The sequence below is a fragment of the Halichoerus grypus genome, chromosome 11 (assembly GCF_964656455.1).
Source record: "Halichoerus grypus chromosome 11, mHalGry1.hap1.1, whole genome shotgun sequence".
In the NCBI taxonomy this organism is placed as follows: Eukaryota; Metazoa; Chordata; class Mammalia; order Carnivora; family Phocidae; genus Halichoerus; species Halichoerus grypus.
The window spans coordinates 14,191,713-14,210,132 of NC_135722.1; the positions used below are offsets into that span (position 1 = coordinate 14,191,713).

At 42.3% G+C, this 18,420-nt stretch overlaps 1 protein-coding gene and 1 long non-coding RNA gene across 3 annotated transcripts in view; one reads left to right on the forward strand and one right to left on the reverse strand.

The window, feature by feature from the left end:
- The window catches only part of LOC118523772 (uncharacterized), a 76,159-nt gene extending 75,185 nt beyond the window's left edge, over positions 1–974 (reverse strand). Inside the window, exon 1 of the long non-coding RNA XR_013442337.1 lies at positions 943–974. This is a non-coding gene — a long non-coding RNA (uncharacterized LOC118523772). The remainder of the gene's footprint in view (positions 1–942) is intronic.
- A 20-nt stretch (positions 975–994) lies between these two features.
- NUP160 (nucleoporin 160) overlaps positions 995–18,420 on the forward strand; it is a 49,118-nt gene continuing 31,692 nt past the window's right edge. Inside the window, exons 1-10 of one of the 2 annotated variants that reach the window (XM_036105124.2) lie at positions 1,113–1,129; positions 1,400–1,511; positions 1,790–1,981; positions 6,972–7,182; positions 7,708–7,930; positions 9,242–9,320; positions 10,028–10,142; positions 10,775–10,933; positions 17,370–17,447; positions 17,705–17,802. In XM_036105124.2, coding sequence (XP_035961017.1) covers positions 7,171–7,182; positions 7,708–7,930; positions 9,242–9,320; positions 10,028–10,142; positions 10,775–10,933; positions 17,370–17,447; positions 17,705–17,802 — 764 coding nt within the window. In that variant the 5' untranslated portion in view covers positions 1,113–1,129; positions 1,400–1,511; positions 1,790–1,981; positions 6,972–7,170. Of the gene's footprint in view, positions 1,130–1,399; positions 1,512–1,789; positions 1,982–6,971; positions 7,183–7,707; positions 7,931–9,241; positions 9,321–10,027; positions 10,143–10,774; positions 10,934–17,369; positions 17,448–17,704; positions 17,803–18,420 lie in introns of both variants that reach the window. The other variant, XM_036105123.2, reaches the window with a different exon arrangement.

Consider the following 18,420-nt stretch of genomic DNA (forward strand, 5'->3'; position numbering starts at 1 on the left):
AAGGAAATCTCAAGGAAATGGGGGACAGTGAAAAGGTGGTAGAACAATGGATCCTAGGTGGGATGGAGGGATTGCATTGCTAGAATTGGAGTCCTAGGAGCAAGCTGGAAAGATGGGGGGTGGGGGGGACTGGTCGGAATAGGATCAATGAAACAGAGAATGATAGAGAAGGGTTGCATTCACTGCTGACGGTAAGAGTAACATTTGCTTAACAAACGGTGACTATCAAGGAAAAACCCTTTTCCCCTGAAAATCAGCATTTTTCCCCAATACTGAGCATCCTCTGTGTCCTAGATACGGGTAAAGCCACAGTATCTTCCAAACATCCAGATCAGGAATGGAACGAAAGGCAAATTCCTTTCCCGAATGCAAGTGAGCAGCATTTACATAACCGCAGCAAGCTGCATTAACGTTTCATTGAAGGCATTACGTTTCAGAACACAAGAATACACAAATAGTCTCTTGAAAAGATTCCAACACAAAAAAATCTCCTCTCCCCAGTACTCGCCCTCTCCCCATCCCACGTGTCGCTGAAGGCCGAAAAGGAGACCAGGCGATTTACAGGCTGCCACCCCAACGCAGGGAAGGCTGACCGCGAACTCGGAACCCGGCAGAGGGCGCTAAGCTGCCCGGACTCCCCGGACCTCGCCCCTCCCGGGAAGCTCAGCCCCGCCGCCCGCCGCCCGCCGCCCGCGCCCGGGTTTTCAAAATGGAAACAAACCCGGCCCCGCCCCCTGCCCCGAGGACGCCGGGAAAAGGGTACCGCCCCCCCCCCGGGCGGGGGTGTCCCAGCCGGCAAGGCGAAGGTTCCCGCAAGCAGAGTCGGCTACCCCTGCCGCTTTCTCCTCTGGCTTCCTCCCTGTCCACTCTCGTTCTCCAGCCAACTGACTGGAAGCCTCGCAACGGGCTGTTGTACCCTCCCTTCTCCGCAGGCTTCCTCACCTGTCTGCAACTCCGCCCGCCCCGGAAGTGACGATAGCCGCCCGGCCTAGCTCGCGTCCCGTCGGGCTTTGCGGCGGCGGCGGGAAGATGGCGGCGGCGGGAGCCCTGGAACGGAGCTTCGTGGAGCTCAGCGGTGCTGAGCGCGAGAGGCCGAGACACTTTCGGGAATTCACAGTTTGCGGCATTGGTACGAAAGCAGCCAAAGAGGACGCGATCCGATCCTTCCCCTCGGGCTCCTCCCATGGGTCCTTAAATCTCTGACCCCGGGTTCATACTCCTCTAAGTCCACATGCCTATATCCCCGGGATCAGAGCTTCCGTAGTGTCCTACGTCGTCCTCCTTTCTTCCCTTTCTCTTTGTATAGATTGTCAGTCGTCACCCTCTGCTTTCTCAGCGCCCTCAGTCTCTGTCATCCCGAGATAACCAGGTGTGCGGGCTGACCACTTTCCTTTTGCAGGGACTGCAAATGCCTTGGCTGGAGCGGTGAAATACAGTGAGAGCGCGGGAGGCTTCTACTATATGGAAAGTGGCAAGTTGTTCTCCGTCACCAGAAACAGGTTCATTCATTGGTAAGAGCTGTGTTCGCCGAACCCCCCTGGAAGGTCGGATTGTTGGGTCTTTGAGTTTTTGCGGCTGTTGCCAAAGTGTCATTCTCCGAGGCGGTAATGGACAGTCAGGAAAAGAGAAAGACTGTTTTCTCTTGATTTCTGAATCAGGAGAAAATTAAGGGGACACAGAGTTCTAGTAGCGGTGCCCTTCCAGGCAGCACCAAAAGCAGAGGAAATAAAGCTTATGGGATGAAGCCCCAAAGACCAGTTTTAAACTTGAACTCATTGTGTTTTTATAGTGTTTTACAGCTTCCTTCATTCTACAAATACATTTGAGCTTCTTCATGTCAGGCACTGTGCTAAGTTTACTAGAGATGACGTGGTGAACAAAAGCAACCATCATTTCCATCATGGAAGATGTTGTAGCTGTTTGAGAATAGATGTGGAGACACCTTTCATGGGGCAATTTTATGAAGGAAAAAGACACTAAAGTAAGGGACCACAACATAGGTGTATAAACATAAATTTTTCGTACTTGCCTCAGAAGAAAAATATAGGGGCTGTGAGAGGCTAAAGAGAGGACCAAATGCTATTGGTGGGGCAGGGAAGGCTTTCACGGATATCACATTTAACCTGAGATCTGTAGGATGAAAAGTTGCCCAGGTGGGTGGTTGGGGAGAGAGCAGTCAGCACGTAGGATCACCATATGCAAAATCCATGAAGTAGAAAGACCTGGGCAGATTTGAGGAACTGACTGGAAGTCTGTGTGGCTTAAGTGCAGTGGGTGAAATGGAAAGTGATGTGAGAGATGCTGAGACTGAGGGGTAGAGGGGGTGGTAAACAGGACTCAGATCCTTCCTGACAACTTTGGATTTTTTTCCCAAGTACACTGAGTAATCATTGAAGGGTCTTAAAGAGTTACTAACTCTTTACTAACATAATCAAAATTGCATAAAGAAAAAATCAGTTTACTTCATGGAAAATGAATTTGGATTAGATAGGTATAATTAAAAAAAAAAAATTCTTGCTCTTATGATGGACCAAGTAAGAGATGCTGGTGGCTCAATTGTGGGAGTAGCTTGGAAAGGAGAAATAGATGGATTTGAGATGCATTCAGAAGGTAGCTTTACATTTTTCCGCCATCTTTCTGTGCCGCCATAATGGTGCACATGAATGTCCTGGCAGATGCTCTCAAGAACATTAACAATGCTGAAAAGAGAGGCAAACACCGGGTTGTTAGGCTATGCTCCAAAGTCATCGTCCAGTTTCTCACAGTGATGATGAAGCATGGTTACATTGGCGAATTTGAAATCATTGATGATCACAGAGCAGGGGAAATTGTTGTGAACCTCACGGGCAGGTTAAACAAATGTGGAGTGATCAGCCCCAGATTTGATGTACAGCTCAAGGATCTAGAAAAATGGCAGAATAACCTGCTCCTGTCCCGCCAGTTTGGTTTCATTGTACTGACAACTCAGCTGGCGTCATGGACCATGAAGAAGCAGGACAAAACACACAGGAGGGAAAATCCTGGGGTTCTTTTTCTAGGGATGTAATATGTGCGAATAAAATGCCTCAATGGGGGGGGGAAAAGGTAGCTTTGCTAGAACTTGGTGATAGACTGAATGTGGGGTAAAAGATGGGAAGGGACATGGAGGGAGCAAAGACAGTTTCCTGGTTTCTGGTATGACTAACAAGATACTGGGTGGCAGGGTTGCCTTTTATATGCAGAAGATGGATTTTGGAGAGATGTGAATAATTCTTTCAGATATATTAAATTTGAAGTACCCATGTAGCAGCCCTTCAGAAATGCCATGTAGGCATTGAAATTTATAGGTCCAAGGCTCTGAAAAGAGACCTGTGTTGACATACAAATCTCATTTAAGAAATACTTTTTAGTGCCTAATATGTTCTAGTCCGTGTTTAGGGACTGAGAATACAGCAGGGAACAAAACAAAGTCCCTGCCCTCGTGGAGGCAGATAGGCAATAAACAACAGTAATCCCCCAAAATAAGTAAGTACAGTTTGTCCAGTGATAAGTGGAATAGAGAACAGGGAGGGAAGGTTAGAGGGAAGGGGGATGCCTGCAGGAGTTGATCTTTTTTTTGGGAAAGACCCAGTGATAAGTTGACATTTGAACAGAGGAAGTAGATATCTGGGGAATAAGATTTTCAGGTAGAACCTTCCAAGAAAAAGGAACCAAAATGCAAAGAACCTTGAGACAGGAGCTTGTTTGTTATGTTCAGAGAATGGCAAGGAGCCAGGAGTCTGCAGCTGAATGATCAAAGGATAGATTAATAAAGTAGCTGAGGGTCAAATCAGGGTTTTGTTGGTAATTTTAAGGCTTTGACTTTTACTCTGAATTAGATGGCGAGAAGTCATTGAAGGGTTTTAAGTGGAGGAATGACATGATCTCAATTGTGATTTTAGAACATCTCAACATTTTAGATGTTGAGAACAGAGTATAGCAGGGAAAGGGTAGAAGCAGGGAGACCAATTAGGAGGTTGGTGCCACAGTCTAGACAAGAGATAATGGCAGCTTAGACCAGGGTGGCATTGGTAGAGGCAGTGAGAAATATTCTGATTGTGGCTCTGCTTTAAAGATGAGTTTGTTATGGGGTGCCTGGGTGGCTCAGTCGGTTAAGTGTCTGCCTTCAGCTCAGGTCAAGATCCCGGGGTCCTGGGATCAAGCCCTGAGTCAAGCTCCCGATCAGCAGAGAACCTGCTTCTCCCTCTGCCCCTCACCTGGCTCGTGTACTCTCTCTCACTCTCTCTCTCAAATAAATAAATCTTTAAAAAAAAAAAATCAGATATAGAGTATACAGAAAAAGTCAAGGGTGACCTCCAGATTTTTGGCTTGAGCAACTGGAAGTTAGAAAGATGCTGTTAATTGAGTTGGGAAAGAGTGCAGGTAAAGCAGGTGTTTTTTAGGTTTGCTAGTCTAAGCATTCTGTTTTGGACAGGTTTCATTTGAAATCCCTGTTAGATATCCAAGTGGAAGTGTTGAAACAACCAGTTCAGTGGAAAGTTTGGGCTGAAGTTACAGATTTGGGAATTGCTGGCATTAGATGGCATTTAAAGCTGTTACACTGAATGAGATCACCTAGAGATCACCTGCACTATTGGCATTTGGGGCCAGAAAAGTCTTTGTTGTAGGGGACTGCCCTGTACATTGCAGGGTATTGAGCAGCATCCCTGGTCTCTACACACTTCAGACCAATAGCAGCCCCCTCCCAGTTGTGACAAGCAAAAATATCTCCAGATAACTGTTAAATGTCCTTAGGGAGTGGGGTAGAATGGCCCCCTGCTGAAAACTTGTATAGATGAGAAAAAGAGGTCTGAGGACTAAACACTGGGGCACTCCAATATTTAGGAAGATACGGAGACTGGGAAGGAATAACTAGGGAAGTAAAGAGTTGAAAGAAAAGAGAGTGGTATCCCAGAAGCTAACGGAAATATTTCAAGGAGAAGAAGAATGAAAAACTGTTAAATACTGCATATAAGTCAGAGAAGTGAAAATAGACCTTTGAATGGTGGAGATCATTGGTGACCTTGTCAGAAACTGAGCTCTGGAGAGAAGAGGAGGACAGGAATTGTGAGAACAAAACAGCTCTCTTAAGGAGCATTACTGTGAGAGAAGCAGAGGAGTCAAATGGTAGCAGGAGGACAATGCAAAGGTGTGGAAGAAATATACCAGTGTATTTATATGCAGTCAAGGGCAATCACTAGAGGAGGGGAATTGAAGAAAGTGAGATATTTGAAAAAGTATAGATATGGCAGAGGAAGTGTGGGAGAGTGACTGAGCAGGAGCTAGGCTTCAAGGAATGAAACAGGACTGTAGGGAACTGCAGTGGGCAAGGATCGCAGGTGGTATCTGGTTGCACACACTTGAGAGCTGAGTGGTTTGGGCAGGGAGGGAGGAACAATGACCCAGAGTGGTAGTGGGGAGCAAGCAAGACATCTGTGCCCTACCTTGAGGCACCCCCTAAAGGGAGTGTGGTAGAGAAAGCTTACCACCACTAGAGAGGGCTCCAGGGGTGTCCTCAGGCAAGATCCAGGACCCAGCTTTAACCACAAGGCAGGAAGGTGAAGCAGTTGTTCAGAGATCAGGTTGAGGATCCAGAAACTTGTGCTGATGACATACCATGAGTTAGCAGAAAGGAGCCCTAGGAAATCATCAGAATTCACGTGGTGCATACAGGTTTTTTGTTTTTTTTTTTTTAAGGTTTTATTTATTTATTTGACAGGGAGAGACACAGCAAGAGAGGGAACACAAGCAGGGGGAGTGGGAGAGGGAGAAGCAGGCTCTCCGCTGAGCAGGGAGCACGATGCGGGGCTCGATCCCAGGACCCTGGGATCATGACCTGAGCTGAAGGCAGGCTTAACGACTGAGCCTGCATACAGGGGCATACAGTTTTGGGAGTGGATGAGATGTGCTTTGAGAGAATGTGTACAGTGAGCAGATAAGATGACCCAGGAACAGGGTTTGAGAAATAAAAAGTAGGCATCAGGTCAAAGAGGAGAGGGAGCACCTAGAGATGGGGGAATGAAACCAGGAGAGGGTGGTATCATGGAAGTCAAGAAAGAGACTTTTCAGGACAACATGGTCAAGTGTGTAGAATGCTGCAAAGCAGTCACTAAGAACAGGACTGAGGAATCCATTGGGATTGGTGTGACGACCTTGGTGAGAAGAGGGCAGGCTGAAGAGTATGAGGGAGGTGAGGAAATAGACAAGGTGTGGCCATGGAGGGGAAAGGAGAGATTGGGGTAGCCGGGTCGGGGCAGGAACAGGGTGATGGAAGGGGAGAGACCAGGGAAGAGCATACGTGAATGTAGAGAGAAGGCTTTGGAGGAAGGAGAGAGGGACGCAGGAGGGGTATACGTGAGAAAGTTAGAGATTGCCCTTGAATTGCTGGAAGGAGATGTGCTCTTTGGGGGCAGATGCAGGCAGTATGGTAAACAAGGTGATGAAAAGTTAGGGCTTTCCCAGCATGGTGTTTTCTATGATCCAAGGCTACCATATGGCAGAGATGCACCTGAAGAAGTCTGCCCTGCATCCTACCTAGCAGGAATAAGTCACAGAAGGGGAAAGAGTCACATTTATTAAGGTCACTGTAGTATGATGCTATGATACTAATAGTGGAGGCCACATTCCACTGCAAGTAATGGGGGGTGTGGTGTGAATTGTCTTTATAGGGGGCTTAATTGCGTTGAGTATCATTGTTCTAAATAAATGGGTCATCAAGTTTGGAAATGCCTCCATTGAACAGAGACTATAATAAGATTTGAATTTTATATTGTGCTGTGTTTTGTAAACGAATATACTGTGATGGTTTGGATTGTAAAATTGATCTGAATTTGTTTACCCAAAACATTCAACTTGGGTAAGTTCACTTGGAAACTATTCCCATATATTTCAAAGCAACAGTCAATTAGAAAGAAAAGCATAAACTTTGTGAACAAATGTCTCTTTTTTAATAGGAAGACCTCTGGAGATACATTGGAGCTGGTGGAAGAGTCACTGGACGTAAATCTGTTGAATAATACAGTTCGCCTCAAATTCCAAAATTGCAGCCTCTTACCTGGAGGGGTTCATGTCTCTGAGACTCAGAATCATGTGATAATCTTGATATTAACAAATCAAACAGTGCACAGATTACTCTTACCACACCCTTCCCGGATGTATAGGAGTGTAAGTTGGTTAAGGGTAATATCCTTTATTTCTCAGATTACTCTGGCTGTCAGAAATTTAATGCTGGAGCAGTGTCCTTTGGAAATTGAAGGAAAATTGGATTTGTAACCTCTCACCAAGCATACTTTGATAGTTACTATTTAAAATGATCAGGCACATTTTAAGTTGAAGAAATAATTTTTATTAAAATTAGCTTTCTTTTTAGGCTAATTCATTTCTTACTTTAAAGATTTTTGTAGGGGCACCTGGGTATCTCAGTCGGTTAAACATCTGACTTTGCCTCAGGTCATGATCTCGGGGTCCTGGGATTGAGCCCTGCCTCAGGCTCCTTGCTGAGCGGGGAGTCTGCTTCTCCCTCTCCCTCTGCCCCTCACCCTGCTCATGCTCGAGCTCACGAGCTCTCTCTCTCTCAAATGAATAAATAAAATCTTAAAAGAAAAAAAAGCTTTTGTAGCAATTGAAAGGAACTGAGCAAAATTCAGCTTGTTTTGATTTAACAGGTTTTTCTTTTTCATTACTCCACAGGAGTTGGTAATTGAAAGTCAGATGCAGTCCATATTTACTGACATTGGAAAAGTTGATTTCAGGGATCCTTGCAACTCTCAGTTAATTCCAGCTGTACCTGGACTCTCCCCTAATTCTACCACCTCGGCAGCCTGGCTTAGCAATGATGGGGAGGCTCTGTTTGCTCTACCATCTGCTTCTGGGGGAATCTTTGTTCTTAAACTACCTCCTTATGACATACCTGGTAAGAAGGGGAACTGAACTTGGATTTAATTTTAAACAAGGAATGTTGGCATTAAAACCTTAGAAGTCCATACCCATCATCCATGGCAGGAATTGCTTCTACTCCCCCTGAAATGATCATTCAGTGTTGCTTGCCTAAGGAGTCTGTGATGCTTGTACTGTTTTTTTTCTGAGAAAGTAAGATTTTATACAGTGGATGAGGAATTGTAAACCTTTTTGGAGCGTGGGAAGATTGTAAATCAAATAGCTGTAAGATAGCTTATCCTAAGTCCTGTAGTAGAGAGGAGTTGACTACTTATCTGCCTTCAGGTTGAGGTTCTATAGTTAAAATAAATTAACTGACACGAGGAAGTTCTGCTGATAACCTCCTCCAAGTCACCACTATCTCTTGCCTGGATTATTGCATTAGCTTCCTAAATACCCTCAGACCTCTCCTTACCTCTCTACAGAGACTTCTGGGACAGACTGATACATTTAAAACCTTAGTAGAATCATGTCACTCCATTGCTTAAAGCCCTCTAGTGAGGGTTTGTTCTTCATCTCATGCTGAATAAACCCAAAGTCCTTACATTATCTTACAGTGACCCCCCCTGCTGACTCTCTAACCTCAGCTTCTTTTTTTTTTTCCCCTCGCCTTCTGTGCACCAGTTTCATGCCTTCTTGCAGTTCCTTGAACATACCGATCACGCTCCAACGTCAGGGACTTTGCCTGAGACCGTCTTTCTCCAGCTACTAACTTGGCTTATTCCCTCAACTCCTCTGGGTCTTTACTCAGTGATCCCTCAGTGTGAGGCCTTCTCTGACCACCCTTTTCAAAATTACACGTACACACGCACCTCCCGCCACAGCATTCACTGTACCCTTCCTGCTTTCACCTATTACCATTCTGCTTGATTTAGCTTCTGCCCTCCTCCCTGTGGGAATATAAGTTCCAAGACCACAGGTATTGTTTTATGTTTTATTTACTGCTAAATCTTCAGTACCTAGAACTGTGCCTGGCACATGAAAGGAAACCAATGTTTCTTTTGGAAAGAATGATTGTTCTGAGCAGCAATAGGGTTACTGTTTGTAAATGGCAAAAGTTTTCCCTAGGAATATGTTAGTGCTATTTTTATTGATCCAATAATGATTCAAAGTATTTTAAGTGGGATGTATGTGGATGGGCTGCATCCTAAAATTTCTTCATATAGAAATGTAGAAGCCTGTCACCTGTTCTAAGCACCTTATTCATGGGTGCATCCTTCTTGTTGGGTTTCTCTGAGTCTAACCAAGAGGTGCCTTGGATATCATTGGTCTGTTTTCAATCTCACAGGAATGGTGTCAGTTGTGGAACTGAAACAGAGTTCAGTAATGCAACGACTGCTTATAGGCTGGATGCCAACAGCCATCAGGTAAGTGGTGTCTGGTGGGAAAATCAGAGGGCCCAAGAATTTAATTTTTGCACTGGTCAGCACCTATTAGTCTTACTCCAAGGCAGATAAGCATTACACTGAAAAGGAGACGAGTCTGTAAAACATCACATTCTATCTGAGAGCCACACCTTGGACACCTTGATAGCAGAAAGTGATTTTCCGTATATATTCTCACAATATTCCATTCAGTGTTCTGCCCCGACTTATCAAATCCAATTTTATGTAATATTAGAAGTAGAAAGTTTTTGATGATTAGAAGTCTATTCCTGGGCGCCTGGGTGGTTCAGTCGTTAAGCGTCTGCCTTCGGCTCAGGTCATGATCCCAGGGTCCTGGGATTGAGCCCCGCATCGGGCTCCCTGCTCGGCAGGAGGCCTGCTTCTCCCTCACCCACTCCCCCCTGCTTGTGTTCCCTCTCTCTCTGTGTCTCTCTCTGTCAAATAAAATCTTAAAAAAAAAAAACAAAAAACTCTATTCCTGTGTTATATAGAGCCTTTTAAAATGTATCATAGTGGTTGATTGTAAATCAAGTAGAAAATACAGTTGTCTTATACCAGTATGTAAACTCTTAGCTCCTTCTACTGATTAAGAGTGTACATTTATAACTTTGTTTTATCTTTTTAATTACAAATTCTAATCAGATATATTTATAACACTAAAACCCTAAAATTGGGTCTTATGTTTTTAGAGGTGATCAGGGACTTTCTGATCGTCCCTTCGCTCTTGCTGTTCATTGTGTCGAGCACGATGCCTTCATCTTTGCTCTGTGCCAGGATCATAAACTACGAATGTGGTCTTATAAGGTAAATGCTACATTTATAGTTACTATAAGCTAAAATAGGATTGTGAATTGTAAGAAAATTGAAATCAGTCTTGCTGTTTCTCTCAAAGATTATTAAGATCACTTAGTTTGGAAAGTATAGGCCATTTCTAGACTCAGTTCCATTTAGCTTTATTTTTCACACATTTGTCTTCTTTTTATATATATATATTTTTAAATTATGAATCCTACAGAATTAAAATAGTGCAGAGAATACGCTTCACTTAAGAGGAACAAATGTTTTTTTAAAAAAGGAACAAATGTGTTTTTGAAATGCAAGTTGATAAAATAGTTTTTGTTTTTTTTAAAGGGTAAAGTGAAAGTTTATTAAGTGAAGGTGAGAGCAGAAAGGAAAGAAAGCTGTCTAGAGTGAGAGGGGTCCTAAATGGGTTGCCCTATAAAGTAGTTTTTAAGATTCATAAAACAGTTGATGGTTTTATTTATCAGACTGAAGAGATATTTTCATCTCAGCCTTTAAAAAACCCTGTAGTGTCCCTCAGCAGATAAAAGGGAAAGAGTGGTAGATGTAATGGATGTGCCTCCTTTCGAAAGGGAAGGAGTTTGTTTTCTAGCTTGGATATTCTTTGACACTACTTGTCGACTCATCTTGGGCAGGACCAGATGTGCCTGATGGCCGCCGACATGCTGGAGTATGTTCCCACGTTTAAAGACCTTCGGCTCGCCGCTGGGACTGGACATAAATTACGACTTGCTTATTCCCCTTCCATGGGACTCTACATAGGGGTGTACATGCATGTGCCCAAACAAGGACAGGTATGAAACACATAAGACCTCTGCCAAGCTATGCACTATGTACCGATGTGAGGAGGGGGCTGTATATTCATTGAGTCTGTTTAAGCTCTTCACACCAGCGTAGGTGTTTCAAGTGTTGTTTCTGTGGAAATGATGGGTTTTGTGTTAATACGTGAATTTAAAGATCTTGAAGAAGTCAGGATGAAAGGGAGTTGAGAGTTTAAAGGAATCTGAAAGGAAAAGTTAACCAAAGCTTTAACAAGAAAGAGCCAATTTGGACGTCTGGGTGGAAAAATGGAATCATGAAAGGGACGTAGGTGTTACTAAGTGGTTGGAGGGAAGTTAATTTTTAGAAATAATTTTGCTCATCTTCCAAACACTAGTTGTTGTATGTAGATGAGGTATTTAGGATGTAATACAATGGTGTAATAATAGAGTAAACAACCATTTGTTGGATACTCTGTGTTTGGCATGATCCCTTACGTACATTAATAGCAAATGCTTGGACTGTGCTTACTCTGGGCTCTTACTCTACATACTTTACACATATTATCTGTTTAATCCTGATAACATTCCAGTGAGGGTAGGGTTTTTCCTCACTCTGCTGGAGGTGCCCTTCTGGGTGCCCCCTTCACTTCTTTTGGGCTCTGATGCCCAACTACAGGTTGCCCCTCCCTCTGGATGCCTTCTTTACTCTATTTGGGCTGATACTCTGCAACTCCCTTTCAGAGGACACCCCCTCCCCTACTCGGGCTCTGATCACCAATACAGACTGCTAGTCTGTGTGGATACTCTCATCATCCTGCTTGAGTTCCCACCCTTCTACCTATGTGTGAAAGCCCTCATACCCTGCTCATGACCTACACCCGAAGCCAAAAATGGATACTCTTTTTACCACCTTGGGCTCTTTTTTTTTTTTTTTTTTTTAAAGATTTATTTATTTGAGGGGTGCCTGGGTGGCTCAGTCGTTAGGCGTCTGCCTTTGGCTGAGGTCATGATCCCAGGGTCCTGGGATCCAGCCCCGCACTGGGCTCTCTGCTCAGCGGGAAGCCTGCTTCTCCCTCGCCCACTCCCCCTGCTTATGTTCCGTCTCTCGCTGTCTTTCTCTCTATCAAATAAATAAAATCTTTAAAAAAAAATTTAAAAAAAAAGATTTATTTGAGAGAGAGAAAGGGGAGAGCAGAGGGAGAGGGAGAGAAAGAATCCCAAGTAGACTCCCTGCTGAGTGCAGAGCCCAGCGCAGGGCTCGATCTCACAACCCTGAGATCATGACTTGAGCCAAAACCAGGAGTCGGACACTCAACCGACTGAGCCACCCAGGCGTCCTTTTACTGCCTTGGGCTCTTGATTCAGCCCATGACCCTGTCCTTGGTCTCAATTTCCTGGAGTAGCCCACAGAACTCAGGGAAACATTAACTTACAGTTGCCAGTTTACCATATGTTAAAGGATACAGATGAACAACTAGATGAAGGAGTATAGAGGATGAGTCCAGAAGGGTCCTGAGTTCAGAGGCCTCTGTCCCTGTCGTGTTGGGGTGTGCCACCCTTCTGGTACATGGATGTGTTCACCAATCTGGAAGCTCTCCCTATACCATACTATAGGAATTTTTATGGAGGCTTTATGACGTAGACGTGATCCATTATTAACTTGGTCTCTAGCCTCCCCCAGCCTCCCCAGAGAATGGGGTTGGGGCTGAAAGTTCCAAACTTCCAATCATGGCTTGGTCTTCCTGGTGACCAGCCCCCATCCTGAAGCTATCCAGGAGTTACCTCATTCGAACAAAAGGTGTTTCCAGAGCACCTGGCTGGCTCAGTTGGTAGAGCATGTGACTCTTGATCTCTAGGTGAGTTCAAGCCCCATGTTGGGTGTGGAGCCTACTTAAAAAAAAAAAAAAAGGCATTTATCACCCAGGAAATTCCAAAGGATTTAGGAGCTCTATATAAGATGCTCCTATCATTTCCATCACTCAGGAAAATACAAGCGTTTTAGCTCAGTATCAGGAGCTGGGGCAGAGACCAATATATATATTTCTTATTTGACAGATTCTGATAGAGATTATGTTGGTTCTGTAGATGATATTGGACAGTATTTCCATCTTAGCAATATTAAGTCTTTTGGTCCATAAACATGGGATGTTTTTCCATTTTTTTAGATCTTTAATTTTTTCTTTTTTTTATAATGTTTTATAGTTTTCAGAGTATAAGTTTTGCAGTTCTTTTGATCAGTTTATTTCTAGGTATTTTATTCCTTTTAATGCTAGTATAAATGAAATTATTGAAATGAAATTATTATTTTCTCAATTTAATTTTCAGATTTTATAATCCAAGTTTATAGAAATACAGTTGATTTTTATATATTGATCTTGTATCTTGCAACCTTGCCGAATTTTTCTATTCTTTTTTTTTCTATTCTAATAGTGTTACAGTGGAGTCCTTAGACTGTCTTATATACAAGATAACCTCATCTGCAAATAGTTTTATTACTTCCTTTCCAATTGAATCAATTGAATGCCTTTTTATTTCCTTAATTGCCCTGGATAGATCCTTCAGTACAATATTGAATAGAAGTGGGGAGAGCTTACATCTTTGTCTTGTTGCTGATCTAAGGAAGAAAGCTTTCAGTGTTTGACCATCAAGTATGATGTTAGCTGTGAATTTTTCATAAATGCCCTTTATCGTGTTGAGGAAGTGCTTCTGCTCTTAGTTTATTGTTTTTATCATGAAAGGGCATTCAGTTTGGTGCCATTGCCTTGATTCATGTTAAAACACCAGTAATTTTACCCTCTATTTAGGCTTTTTCATCATCAATGCAAAAATAACAACACAGTGGAAAAGACAAATAATGTATTTATTATGAAAAGACTTTCAGCCTCACAGGGGTGGGGGCTGGCTGGTTCAGTCGGTAGAGCAGTCACGTGCAACTCTTGATCTTGGGGTGGTGAGTTTGAGCCCCACGTTGGATGTAGAGATTACTTAGAAAAAAATTTAAAAGGAAAGGGTTTCAGCTTCACTGATCCCCTGAAACAGTCTGTGGCCCACATTTTTAGAAGCACGCCTCTAAAAGATTCAAAATTGAATGTAGGAGTGCTGTCAAATTGAGCAGAGCTTTTTTTTTTTTTTTTTTTTTTTTAAGATTTTGTTTATTTCTTAGAGAGCATGAGCGGCAGAGAGGGCAGAGGGAGAGGGACAAAGAGATTCCCTGCTGAGTGTGGAGCCCTACTCAGGGCTGGATCTCAGGACCCTGAGATCATGACCTGAGCCACAGGTGCCCCTGCGCAGACCTATTATTTCCTTCATTTTGAGCATTATGGTTCTATTAGTGAAACCTAAAATCAAATCAGCTTTTTTGGCAGTTAGGCCTATTCCGGTCATAATGAACTTGTAGTCCTTTTTTTTCCCCTTTCACAAAAACTGCTCTTCATCCTGTTTGTTTCCCCTAATCTGCACGGTTGAAGTTTGTTTTTCTTTTATCTGTAATATCTTACGTCCATTGCTATTAATTTCATTTGTTTCTTATTTTCCTTTTGGTTCTTTGGATTCTAATTCTTTAGTAAGTGTATTACTTTGGTCATTCCCAGCATCTTGTTCTCATTGAGATCATAAGCTTGCCGCCTGTATTCCATCTAAGACACTAAGACAGGGCGCCTGGGTGGCTCAGTTGGTTAAGCGACTGCCTTCGGCTCAGGTCATGATCCTGGAGTCCCTGGATCAAGTCCCGCATCAGGCTCCCTGCTCGGCAGGGAGTCTGCTTCTCCCTCTGACTCTCCCCCCTCTCATGTGCTCTCTCTCTCATTCTCTCTCTCTCAAATAAATAAAAAATCTTAAAAAAAAAAAAAAGACACTAAGACAACTCACAAACAGAAGTCCTGCAGACCCGTGGTGTGTGGTCTGTGGACTGGTCCTGGGCCACAAATTCTTGGTTACCAGTTTGCAGTAAGATAACTACAGAAAGTGAGAGGAAAACTTTTAGAGACATTTATAGTGGTTTGACATTGCTACAGACATTCACATTCAAGGTTTCTGTATTTTGTAAAAGTATCAATCTGCAACAGGTTAGAAATTAAAAAAAAAAAAAACTGGTCCTTTACTACAGGTAAGTAGTTTGAGAAGCACTACACTAGCCCAGCATTTTTCCAACTTGTTTTTTGGCTAGAATCTATAATAAGAAATATCTTACTTTACTACTTACTATACACATATGTGATGATGGACATGTAACAAAAAAATTTTCATGAAACATACTTACCTGTACTAGGAGTGATGAACTGATGAACTCTGATACGTTGTTGTTGTTGTTTTTTAACATGGTTGAGACCTACTAAATTGATTTATATCCCACTAAGGGGTTGAGATCTGCAACTTGTAAAATATAGCTCTAGGCTAAGATGAATATGAATACTATATATATTTTCCATATTTCATACACTGCTATTTTTTTCCCAAGAGGGACTCTCACTGTATATTTTTCTTTTAGTACTTCCTTGTGGACAGTTGCTTGTGTTATAAAGACAGAATCATTGTCACTCATCAATTTATAGTGAATTTTCTTTATCCAAAAAATTACTTAAAAATATCCGTTAGGGGCGCCTGGGTGGTTCAGTTGTTAGGCGCCTGCCTTCGGCTCAGGTCATGATCCCAGGGTCCTGGGATCGAGCCCCTCGTCGGGCTCCCTGCTCCGCAGGAAGCCTCCTTCTCCCTCTTCCACTCCCCCTGCTTGTGTTCCCTCTCTCGCTTTGTCTCTCTTTGTCAAATAAATAAATAAAATCTAAAAAATAAATAAATAAAATATCCATTAAATATCATTTTTAGTTTGAAAATATTTGTTTTGGTAGTAGAGTTAAATACTACACTTGAATTACAGAGTTTAGTTTTTAGTAAAGTTAACTAGTGTTGATATGTATTGCACATATGTTTTAAATTATCTCTGGTACAGGGCTCCTGGGTTGGTCAGCCGGTTGAGCAGCCGACTCTTAGTTTCAGCTCAGGTCATGATCTCATGGATCAGGAGATCAAGCCCCGCATCAGGCTCCATACTCAGTGGGAAGTCTGCTTGAAGATTCTCTCCCTGGGCCCCTCCCTGCACTCTGGAGCACATGCTCACTCTCACGCTCTCTCTCAAATTAATTATCTCTGGTACTTTAGTAAAAATATAAACTTAAAAACAGGCTTCTGACCATAATGAAATACTACCTCACACCCATGGGATGACTACTATCCAAAAAAAACCCAGAAAATAGCAGGGTTGACAAGGATATGGAGAAATTGAAACCCTTGTGCGTTGCTGGTGGGAATGTAAAATGTCGCAGCCACTGTAGAAAACAGTGTGGCAGTTCCTCAAAACAAAATTGATCATAGCATTACCATGTGATTCAGCAAATTCCACTTCTGGGTATATACCCCCAAAGAATTCAAAGCAAGGTCTCAAAGACATATTTATAGGGCGCCTGGGTGGCTCAGTCGTTAAGCGTCTGCCTTCGGCTCAGGTCATGATCCCAGGGTCCTGGGATCTAGCCCTGCATCGGGCTCCCTGCTCAGTGGGAAGGCTTCTTCTCCCTCTCCCATTCCCCCTGCTTCTCCCTCTCCCATTCCCCCTGCTTGTATTCCCTCTCTCTCTCTGTCTCTGTCAAATAAATAAATAAAATCTTAAAAAAAAAAAGACATATTTATACACCCATATTCATAGCATTATTTACAATAGCCAAAAGTTAGAAACAGCCCAAGTGTTCCTTGACAGATGAATGAATAAATAAAAATGGTATATACATAAAATGGAGTAGTATTCAACCTTTTTAAAAAGGAAGGAAATTCTGACACATGCTACATCATGGATAGACCTTGAGGATGTTAAGCTAAGTGAAGTAATCCAGTTACAAAAAAAGAAAATACTATTAAGATTCCAATTATATGGGGTGCCTGGGTGGCTCAGTCGTTAAGCGTCTGCCTTCAGCTCAGGTCATGATCCCAGAGTCCTGGGATCGAGCCCCGCATCAGGCTCCCTGCTCGGCAGGAAGCCTGCTTCTCCCTCTCCCGCTCCCCCTGCTTGTGTTCCTGCTCTCGCTGTCTCTCTCTCTGTCAAATAAATAAATTTAAAAAAAAAAAATTCCAATTATATTAAAAAAGAAGATTCCACTTATATAAAAAGTGCCTAGAGTAGTCAAGTTCATAGAGACTGAAAGTAGAATGGTGGGTGCCAGGGACTGGAGGGAGAAGGGAGTGTGGAGTTGTTTAATGAGTATAGTTTCAGTTTTACAAGATGAGAAAATATCTGGAAATAGGTTGCATGATGATGTGAATGTATTTAACACTACTTGACTGTATCTTAAAAATGGTTAAGATGATAAATGTTATGTGTATTTTACCACATTTTTAAAAAAATTGGTTTCTGGATGCTCATAACTCTTAGAAAATAGCATGTTGATTATTTCAAGTAATAAATTATCAACTTATGTTTCAACAGTTCTGCATTTTCCAGCTGGTGAGCACTGAGAATAACCGCTATAGTCTAGATCACATTTCCTCCCTATTCACTTCTCAGGTAGGTTGGATCATCCTTTGCATATCACACAAGTACAGGAAAGAAGTATTGACTGACTCAACTATGTTGTAAAGGGATGGAAATCTTAAAATGGAATATTTAATGATACATGCAAACAAAATTTCATTTGGGTTTTACCAAGTTCTTGTACCATCTTTTGTTTTTATGCTTTTACCTCCTATTGATACAAATTTAAGTCACTATAAGCTATTACCCTTTCTTATTTTAACCTCTTTTTCCCTCATATTTCCCCCTAGGAGACACTGATTGACTTTGCCATAACCTCTACAGATATCTGGGCTATGTGGCATGATGCTGAAAACCAAACTGTTGTGAAATACATCAACTATGAACAGTATGGATCACTTACCTCTGTCATCCTGCCTCACCCCAAGGAGTTTCATATTTAGAAAACAGAGCTTTTTATGTAGAACCAAAGTCAGGTGTTCGTATTGAAAGGATTCAGCCCTGGGTTTGCCTGTTGTTAACTATTTTCCGAAATTCCTCCTTTTGCATTTTGTGTTATTTCTTACCTTTTGGTTTTAGAACAAAATGAAGAATTACTTAGGAATGAGATAAAGAAAATACCATATTTCTTGGGAGAAATGGCACATACCCAAAATAATTCTAATTTGGGAGTTTTCTTTGCTTCTGAGCAGACTACTTCTGACAGCCACAACTTCCAAAAGATACTACAGCCCCTTTGGGTACTCAATTTCCTCATCATAAGAAGAGACATTGATTGCACAAGTATAGTGCTTTTCAAACTTTTTTAAAACAGGAAACCCCTTTTTCTGAAAGATAATGAACGCCAGTATATAAAACTAGTATTTTATGAGTATAAAATCGTAACACAATTTAATGTGTTGATAATCTCTAATATTAGATATATTTGGTCTCTAATATTATTAATGTACATGATAATAGTATAAGATGTTTTTTAGTAGTTACAAAATACATTAAAAAAATAATT